The sequence below is a fragment of the Notothenia rossii genome (assembly GCF_949606895.1).
Source record: "Notothenia rossii genome assembly, chromosome: 6".
Taxonomy (NCBI): Eukaryota; Metazoa; Chordata; class Actinopteri; order Perciformes; family Nototheniidae; genus Notothenia; species Notothenia rossii.
Window position 1 is genome coordinate 80,864,648 of NC_136909.1, and position 10,927 is coordinate 80,875,574.

Below are 10,927 nucleotides of genomic sequence, written 5' to 3' on the forward strand. Positions count from 1 at the left end.
GCCTTTCCTCACGCAAGTTGTCGTCCAAAATAAATGTATATAAAAATAAAGTGAAGGAACAGCAAACCGAGCGGTCCACGAAATGAGACGGTCTTCTGGCTTAGTTCAGTAAAGTTGGAACGATATTGGGAGATTCTGATTTCACGGATCAATAACTCATGAACAAAACGTTATTCAGACACAAATGACGTCTCCTAAGTACCGTGGTAAGGTTGACAACGAACTACAATCACATTTTGATCCTCCGAGCTGGGCATATTACATTGGTCTCTATCCGCAGCCGGAGAAGAAACGAGTGCTCAGGGACCGTATGCAAAGTGCAACTCCGAAAAAAGAGAATACAATACTATTCAATCACTATTATAAAGCTTATTACTGCCAAACTCACTACACACATCAATAGTCTCCTGTGTGTCATACTACAGCAAGGAGTTTGGAAGAATATGCTTTTGAATAATTTTGGGGAATATTTATAATGTAAAATCTTCAATAAATATGGCATCATCTTAAATAACTTTACTATTATACAGTATATTTCTACCAAACTCATTATTTGCATTGTGGTTGTTAGCATCTGGTTAGCTAGCTGCGCTAACGGATATTAAAAGCTGTTTCTAAAACAAGGAGAGGGAGAGCTCTGTCCTGTCAGACTGAGAGAGATACAGCTCAGTGAGGTAAGGGACTCTCTGTTTAGATTTAGTCTAGTTATCTCAGTAGGTCTCAAACGTTTTGGTCACCATTTATGAGAGTAAATGAAAAACAGTTATGAAATACTATATGACAGTAAAACAAGAATACAGTTTAAAAGGTGAGTGATTTGTAAAATATCCATAAAGAAAAAGACAATCTGTTTACAGTTCAGTTTCATATGGGTGTTGAGATATGTATCCATAAATTCATTTTGCTCTCAAAATGCACCAGGTTGATCCATGTAACTTCAATATTTAGCATGCCCCCGGACCCCCCCAGAGGAGGTGAGGACCCCCCTTGTAAAATAGCACTTTAGCTCTGCTTACACCTATATGCCATTTTATATGCTGTGAGCTGATTAACGAGCCTTCATTGTAAGAGTCGCGGGTACGCTGTTTATGTGCGTATTCCACTGTAGCGCCCGGTACATTAATGGAAGTTAGCTAGTTTGTACATGTTCAATACATTTGTAACACATGAACGTTTCTTTTTTCGGTTCACCAAAAAAAAATCTCACTCCAAGCTGAACTCAAATGTTGGCAGCCCTGGGTAATATCATACATAATTTCAAGGCCAGGGTATATGGGAATCATTTATGTTTCCCATAATAACCGTTTGCAACGTTAATCACCAGTTCTAACAAATCCATGCTTTAGTTTTAGACTATTATGACAAGGATAGTAAAACTACTTTAACAAATGGATTAGATAGCATTACATGTGCTAGCAACACTCAACCTGACGTAAAAAAGCAACAGTGACGGGGAGTTTCATATTGTTTTGACGCAAAAGTCTAACATGTAAAGAACTTGATGTTATTATTGATTCTATGCAATGTTTGTGGATGTTTTTTTATCAAATTAAAGTCATTTTCTGGACAGCTGATGACAGCTCTGCAGCATCGCTAGGCTTGTCCCGGGTCATAAAATACAACCGCATATAAACAACTAGTCATACTTTTAAACGTAAATACAGTTAGCATACTGTAATATATCCACGTATGTGTTTAAACGAAGCTGTAGAGGATAAGAAAGATAAGTTATTCACCTCCCAGTGAGATACGGAGGGCACAGCACACCCGTATGGACGCCGCCATGTTGGAATTGTGAGGGGTCCTTCAGAGGACAACAATGCGTCTGAACGATGCCTGTTGAAAAATAGGTTTCGTAAGTTCTTTTCCCCTCCTTTCATTTTTGTTATAATATGTGTAGGCCTAAGTAGCACATTTCACTGATTATTATACTTGTCATCTATTTGTTTTACTTTAGGTGAATGCTACTGTGTGAGTTTGAAACTATTCCTAATGTTCAACTCTAGTCCATAGGTCTTTACAAACTTATTTTAATAAAAGGTATAGAACTTTCTGTCTCTCAACATTACGATACGAATCCACCTGTGATATTTTAAATGTGAAAGAAGATAAAACAGAGACGGTAACTCTTCCTCTTCTCAATTAGTCATCCCACTCCATCTTCATTAATTTTCATCCCACTCATTTCCATTTCCTGTTCAATTACACAGAACAGCACCTCCTGTTCCTCTTTAAAAACTCTGCCGCCATTATTGCAGGGATAAGGATCGGTGACACACAGACACACGCACGCACGCACGCACACACACACACACACACGCACACACACACACACACACACACACACACACACACACACACACACACACACACACACACACACTAGACTATTTTTGTTCCTTAATTTTATATTGATTTAATTGAGTCATCTTTGCTGTTTTCAAAAACTGTGTTTTTAAGCATGATGAAATCCATAATTTCATAAAACACAGTCTGTGAATCATATTGACTTGCATTTTATGTTTGAATCTAATAAGCTCTCAGTCCCGGGTGGAAAAGAAACGGAGGAAAAACAAATTAAGAGGATTTTTCAAGAGGCAGTCTGTTGATTGGCAGCAAATATAACAACCCCACAGATCCTTGGTTTCCCCATGTTTCTGCAGAAATGATTTATCGCATCAAGAGCAGTCGAACAAAGATATTTATAATGCAAAGAAGCTGCAGGAGAAGATGCATGCTGCTGGAGAAAAGGTGAAGTGGATAATGGAAGAGAGAGGGTGGGGAATTGAAATCCTGTTAACAGATGAATATAAAATAAAACAAGAAGCGCATGTCAATTATTCACATTGCATCAAGGAAACAGGAAGGAATCAGATGGGAGGATCGTGCTTATTGTGAAAGTTAAGAGAAACTAGAAAATGCGTGTGAATGCAAACTGTGAACTTTTGTTGCTGAATTAAGCTGAAAATGCAGCAAAAGCTGAATATTTTATGAGCTGAATGGCCTCTGTAGCTGCTTTTAGCAACAAAAACCAAGTAGCCTAAGTGTGTTGCTGAACTAGCGGAGAAATGCAGAAAAGTGAAATGCATTGCAATGACTTTGTTGAAAACTTGAAAGTGAAATATTAAACTGGAAGAGTAGGAAAAATGGTGAAGAAGCTTAATATTTCAAAGAAAAGGTTTAAAAAAGGTATAAACAATCAAATGTATAGCCTCAATGTCCTGAAATAGCTGAATAATTTAATAGTTGAATGGTTTATAACTGAAAGTAGGCTTAAGGAGTTAGATATGAAATGTAAGTAGTCGTGAATGAATGTATATTAAGAAGAGAAAAGAAAGTAAAACGGCTTTGAAAAGCAGCAGAATATTTTAACTGCAAACTTTTGAACTAACTTGATGGCGAGTAATCTGTCACCATGGCAACGGAATTTGATGAAACCCCATAATACGCTTAGATGTGTTGATGGCTGCATCGTTCCCAAACCTGTGAAGTTTTGGGCCGTTTGCACCGTGTGTTTCATGGTTAGCATTATGTTGACATGGCAACGGCATTTGATGAAATCTCAAAAATGTCCCATATATGTCTTCACGGCTGGACTGTTAGCAGACATGTGAAGTTTGAGCACTTTTTGACAATTTTCATAGGAGTTATAGCAATATTGTGTTTCATGGCGAGGGATGCGTTGCCATGGCAACAGATTTTGAGTAAAACTATTGGCACATAGACACACACACACACACAATCCTTTCACAGCACATCTCCATGGAAACCTTTGATCTCTGGGCTCACTACACAGGTGTTTGATAATGTTGTCACCATGGTAACCGTTGATCTCTGGGCTTTGTGATGGGCCCTAGGCCGACTCAGGTCCCTGGTTAGCCACTCCCCCAATCAGGAGAGATTGCTGACACCTGATTTTGGTTGTCAGTCTCTCTCTACTCTTGGGTTGCTTGTCTCTACTGGAGCTTGGTTTGTTTGTTTTTGCTTTATATACTGATGCATGTTCACACACCCACACACTACACGCATTACTGATTAATTGACTTCATAGTTAACTTAGTTTCTTTAAATAAATGCACTTTAATTGGATATGAATCATGTGTGGTCTCCTTCTCTTGTCCTTCCTTGAGCCAGGGCGTGACATGGGGGCTCGTCCAGTATTTGAACCCGGGACCTCTCGCACCCGAAGCGAGAATCATACCCCTAGACCAAATCCAGTGGTAACAAAATGTTGATTCCAAACAAACAAAGGAAACCCTGAAAAGTATTATAAAGGTTCATTTGCTAGACTGTGCGGTACTGATGGACAGGGGAGGTAAGAGCATTGTAACTAATTCTGTGTCTGGCTTAACATTTGAACAACAGAAATAATTGTTGATTCTTGAAAAAGAGGTAGAACAAATCAAATACAAAAAGGAACAAATTAAACTGGATTTGGAACTGCAAAAATTGGCTTTGATTAGGGCAGGTAAAATGTCTGCATTGGCTTTGAATGAGGAACTTCTAAGTTCACGGTTTGATGTTGCTAAAGTTGAATGAAAATTATATTGACACTTTTTTTGTCTGTTTGAGCGTGTTGCTGATTCAAGGGGCTGGCCTGATGAGGACAGAACTTTAATGTTGCAGTGTGTGTTTACAGGTAAAGCACAAGAAGCCTACTCCACTTTATCTTCTGACGCCTGTAAAGATTATGATGAAATCATTAAGTGAAATCGTCTGTTTTGAAGGCTTATGAGTGGGTTCCTGAAGCGTACCACCAACGTTTTAGAGACTGGCGAAAGAGTGGGAACAAAACACATATGGAATTTGCACGGGATTTGATCTTGCATTTCAAGCGCTGGTACTCTTCTTCTGGTGTAAAAACATTGGATCAGTTATGTGATTTAATCATTCTCGAGCAGTTGAAACAGTCTGTCCCTGAGAACATTGCAACATATATTAATGAGCATAAAGTCACATGTCCTAGGGAGGCAGCAGTGCCGGCTTATGAGTATGTGTTGACGCACAGGCGCATCTTTGGTGAGCGTTATGATAGGAATGAATCTCAGAAAGCAGGATCTTTGTCCCCAATGGCACAAGCAATGCAAATGTGTGTCATTATTGCCATCAACAGGGTCATTGGAAAAAAGAATGTCCTTTGCTAGAGGAGAAAAGCAACAATTTTCATGTGAAGTCAGTTGGTTTGGCTACAACTATTCATAATCCCAAAGTTGGTGAAACAGAAGTCTTGGCTCCATTGCAAATGCAGGGTAAGCCAATTGATATCTCAGAGGTTGAGTCGGATTATGCTTCGTTTATGTCTGACGGTTTTGTAACTCTAGTTGGGAGTGACAAGAAAGTCCAAGTCAGGATTTTCAGGGACTCAGGCGCTTTGAATACTTAAATTAAACTGAAGACAGTTTAATGACCTAGAGATATTCTATTATTCCACTGCTTACTGTATGTCCATGTGGTAAATAATGGTTAAAACCTCAGTAAATGAAATAAATAACGTGTTTAACAATTACAATTTTTAAAATTTTATTTTCATCTTATCACAAAGTAGAGGTAAGAATATATCCATCCTCTCTCTGCAGCTTCATGTCTTCTATTATTATAACTTTCATCATTGAGACAGAGGAAATCAATCATGATATTTAACATCACCAGCAGTAAAACAAATATCAGCAAAAGTGTGTTTATCAAGTTGTTTATTTGTATTATATGTGCAGCAAGTATAAAGAAGCAGCTGTTTGGGGAATCAGACAGACTCAAGCTATAATCGTTAAATACCTATTAAAAGAAAGGACACATTGAAAATCTAATTCTGAGACTAAGACACAAGTCTGTAGGACGGCAGTAAGCAGAGGTCTGGGTGGAGGATGTTCCTGATCGCTGTTTTGCTTTCTCCAGCACCTTGGGGTGTCCAGGTGGATGGCAGCTCTGTCCTGATGATCCGCTGGGGTTAGGGGTCCTTCTCCAGCACCTCGGGGGCTCCAGGTGGATGGCAGCTCTGTCCTGATGATCCGCTGTACACTTTTCAGATTAGGGGTCCTTCTCCAGCAGATCCATTTCTCCAGAATTGTCCTAATTACAGAGAAAAACAAGAGAAAAAGAAAAAAGTGAATTAATCATATTAAACACAGGGTTGCAGAAGTATTATTGCAAAATGTAACTCTAAGCATTTCAGACAAACAATCCCTAAAGGATCATTTAAAATGATGTACTGATCTGGTTGTTAAAAAACTAAAGAGATGAAATGACAGTCACACCTGCATCCCTTTGACAGCACGGCACAAACTAACATCAAGCAAAAGGCTGCTGTCTATTTTTGATTGTCTTATTATTATGGGATTAGGATAAATTAAATACAATTTAACCTAAATAAAAGATGATCAAATCTGGTGGAAATATTTAATATAGGCTTTTCTTTTAGCCCTACCTCAAAGCAGCATGAGCTGAATACAAAGGTTGTAATGTTGTCCCAAAGTTTAATTAACAGTACAAAATTGGAACATGTCAGATGAATAAATAAAGCTAACAGCAGCTACACGTCAGGGTAGCATTTTATAAATCCCACCGTACTGTAGGCTACACCGGTCTAAATGTTTTCACTTTGGTCTATGTATGTAATATAAAGTATAACTTATCTATAACAGAGCCAAGACCTCTGTGTGACTTTAGTAAACTTCTGAATTGAATTAAAAATAAGTGTAAACAACAGTGCAGTACGTCCAGCTAGCTAGTTAGCGTCACATATTTATCCGTATTATTTAACGAAAATGTACGTTTTAATGCCCCTTGGGTTTGACGTGTGTGACGTGTGTATCCTTCAAATTGGGGAAAAGTAGGCTGCATTCGTGGACCGCATTCGGAGGAGTCTCGTCTTTTAAAAAAATTGGGACAGCCTTCTTTCGGCGGAAGTGACGTATGCGGTCTACGAATGCACCCTTCGAAGGATGCAACCCCTGAATTGAGATACAGGGTCCTTCTCAGGTCGATTATTTTCATTTCCTCGCTCCTCGGTCCTCGGTATCACCGGAAGTTGATTTGTCTGCGCCATCTTGAGTACCGTCCCATGGCGCTTATTTCTGCCGGAGGACCGAGGACCGAGGAGCGATAATGGAGGAGCGATAATGGAGGAATCACCAGACCATCCTCCGATGAAATCCACAGATACTCGCCCCGTCCCCTTACTGTGTATCGCTCACTGATTGGACGATGCAGTGCATGCTTCCCTGGTGGGAGGGAGTAAACACAGGGAAACGACGCAAGTGAGGGACGCAAGGATTCCATTTAATCGACCTGAGAAGGACCCACGGCCATTCTCTCTCTCCTCTTGGGTTGCTTGGCTCTACTGGACCTTTGTTTGCTTGTTTTTGCTTTATATACTGATGCATGTTCACACACCCACACATTACTGATTAACTGACTTCATATTTAACTTAGTTTCTTTAATTAAATAAATGCACTTTAATTGGATATGAATCATGTGTGGTCTCCTTCTCCCATGTCATGCCCTGGCTCAAGGATGGACAAAAGGAGACCACACATGATTCATTCATTCAATATATGGCCCGGTTCCAGAACAAAATGACTCGGGGTGCATCTGAGATTACAGGGGGCGCAGCGGTAGTAGGTTTATGTGAACAATAGTGTCCGGCAACAGCAATGAAAAATAGCATTGATGTTCCCCAATGAACATATTATGGCATTTGCTATGTTTTGAAACCAAGCAAGTGAGAACATTTCAAGTGAGTTAAAAGTGCAATCCTGAAATATTTCATATAGTCCATGGCAAAAAAACACACAAAAGCTTCAAAACTGTACTGATAAAACAAATGAGAACATATTGTAAATCAAGGCAAATATGATTTGAACCAGCTCATGTTTTGAAAGGGCAAACATTGAAAAGCAAAAGTATTATTAAAACCATGTACTAAATCATCACTTTGGTCCCTGTGCTTGAAAACTGGTATCACATCATCATGTGAGGTTGACTTTGTGACCTGGAGAACATTTCAGCTGCAGCATCAGCTTGTTGATAAGCTTGGGATATGAGATCTTTTTGTAGCCATTCGTGGTGAAGGCATCTTCTGTGTATATTATAGGCCTATGCATTATTTTTGACCCAACCTTTCTACAAGCATGGCAGAATATGGCACTATTCACATGAATATTCTAGCCATTGTCTATTTTTATACCACGAGCTGCAAAATGACCGCCTAACCCCACTGCACAGGCGGGTACTTGTTTTGATATACCTGGGCAGGCTCTGTTTTGCCGTGGTATCCTGGCACCTACGGGCCGCAGAGGGGCTGCTTAGTTTCTGGCGACGAAGACTGCTGCTCCGGGGGCGAGTCAGGCGGGAGTAAGCTAGTGTCCACAACGGAGGGTAACGTGATGTCCCCATCTGACCTGTTGCTACTGTCTGCAGAAGATGCAGTGTTGCTGGCGTTTAGTGATGGTTGCTTTAACCATTTTCGTATAAATGATTATGCATTCATTGGGTGGTATCAGAGAGTTACAAGGGTCTGTAAATGCAATGAAAACATTTGGCCACAGCAAATCATTTATATTAAACATGTACTTTTTACTTTTGAATACTTCAGTACAAAGGACGTATTGAATCATTTAAGTGATATATGTGTACACATAACAGATCACTCATTAGTCAAAACTGTGCTACATTTGATTTAATTAAAAGGTATAATATGTGGTAAACTGAAGAGCCGTTTGGGAGCCGAAAGAGCCGGTTCTTCTTGGTGAGCCGAGCCAAATGATCCGGCTCACCAAGAAGAGCCAAACATCACAAAATAAACTGGTCAGACTACTGCTTGACCTTTCATCTAGAACCCACCTCACCTCTGCCCACTTTGACAACCTAGGATGGCTTAGAGTAGACGACAGAGTACAGCTACTTGCAATGGGCCTGGTCTACAAGATCCAATACACCTCTATGGTACCCATGTACATGTCAAAATTCTTCCCAAAGGTCAAGGAATATCATGATCATAACACCAGAGGGAGCTCCACAAATCATGTAAAACCCAGATTTGGCACAAAAAAAGGGGAATACACGTTTCGCAATTATGCCACATCAAGGTGGAACGCTCTTCCCACTACTGTAAAGAAAAGTAAAACTATACTTACCTTCAAAACCTCTCTTAAAGAGCACCTTCGGGGGAGAGCATTGCAAAACTGGCTCCGGTAATGGTACAAATCTCAACCTTTCGTACAATGGACAGCTTCCCCCCCCATCTATGTATATACTCGCATTTTAGACTCTGTTACTAACTGTATATCTGTAGACTTGGTATGTCTTAAATGTCCGGTTAGGATGTATTAGAACGAAATCTAAAATGAAATTTGTAAGTAAGCCATCTGTATGTAAAAAAACACCTGTATGTAAATTGTAAATAAGTCATCTGTATGTCAAATATGTCTTGTATGTCTTAAATGATATGATGAATTGGAAATGGGGGACCCTGATGTAAACAAGACGAAAGTCTTTCTCTGGTCTGCATCCCCTTAACAATTGTATGTTTTGAGCTGTACTGTACTGTACCCAATATACAAGCTGTTAATAAACTTTTCAATCAATCAATCAATCAGCCGGAATTCCCATCACTACTGTAGCTCTAGTCTCTGCTAGAAAGGGCCGGTGCCGCACAGCGTTTGGAGGCAAGACCAAACCATTACATGTAAGAGGGGGTGTTTGATACTTTGGATAATTAACTTTTGGAAGAAAATAAGTTAAAGGAATCATAAGTTTAGTGAGTACATTACCAATATGATGTTATATTAATGTTAATTACTGATGATTGATGAAAAGTTACTTAAAATGTTTTTCTTAATGTTCTAAAAATGTTTGGGGCCCCTGTCAGTCATGGGCCCTTAGCATCGTCCTAACTTGCCCCCTTACTATTCTTTTCTGTCTGATGGAGACTTCATACTGACTTCAACACGTTCCACATATTTTATACATTATTGGTGACGTTTGGTTTTAGTTCAAAAGTTTGCAGTTCAAATATTCTGATGCTTTTCAAAGCTTTTTTCCAGTTGTGTATTTTCAAATTCTTGCGCAGTCGAGCTGGTTTCTCCAAAATTACCTACCCCACCTTTAAGCTTCTTCACTATTTTTCCTAGTCTTCTAGTTTAACATTTCACCTTCAAGTTTTCAACAAAGTCATTGCAATGCATTTGAGCCGTAACAATTTTGATTCAAATCATTTCACTTTTCTACATTTCTCCGCTAAGTTCAGCAACACACTTACTTGGTTTTTGTAGCTAAACGCAGCTACAGAGACCATTCAACTAATACAATATTCAGCTTTTTCTGCATTTTCAGCTAAATTCATCAACAAATGTACACAGATTACACTTTACAGTATTCACACGCATCTTAAGCAGGAAATGCATTTTCTAGTTTAATATGCACTTATATAATTATATAATTAATTGCTTGAATAAATGAGTACATAAACAATAATGTTGTATTTTAAGTAAAGATAAATGTATACAAATATAAATAGTTAAATGAATATGGGAATAATTTAATCCGTGGAATTGTGATTTATCATAAATGTATACAAATGTGTGTATGTTTAATTTCTCTTTTTATTTTACTGAAGCACTTAATTATGCAATTAGACCATTTACTTTTGGATGCTAAACTACTCCATGGTAAAAGTAATCAAACTTTGTAAAGACGATCAGTATCATAGTTCCACGATGAACAATTAGATTTTAAAAATCAAAGAACTTTGTAAAACATGTGTATTAATTAAAATGTAAGTTTTTTGTTCAACAATCTTTTCATCAGACTGAAACATTTGGCTTAAAATCATTCTATGATGATATAGTTTAAACTAAAAGATGGTCAGGGGTCAGTTATATAAATAGGTTTTTCTAAATGACAAGTTATTAGTTAATATGATTTTTAAGA

The 10,927-nt window shown here is 38.6% G+C and overlaps 1 protein-coding gene across 1 annotated transcript in view; it reads right to left on the minus strand.

The window, feature by feature from the left end:
* mrps5 (mitochondrial ribosomal protein S5) overlaps positions 1 to 1,847 on the minus strand; it is a 28,244-nt gene extending 26,397 nt beyond the window's left edge. The window contains exon 1 of the mRNA XM_079687512.1: positions 1,737 to 1,847. Coding sequence (XP_079543638.1) covers positions 1,737 to 1,785 — 49 coding nt within the window. The 5' untranslated portion in view covers positions 1,786 to 1,847. The remainder of the gene's footprint in view (positions 1 to 1,736) is intronic.
* Positions 1,848 to 10,927: the final 9,080 nt, after the last annotated feature.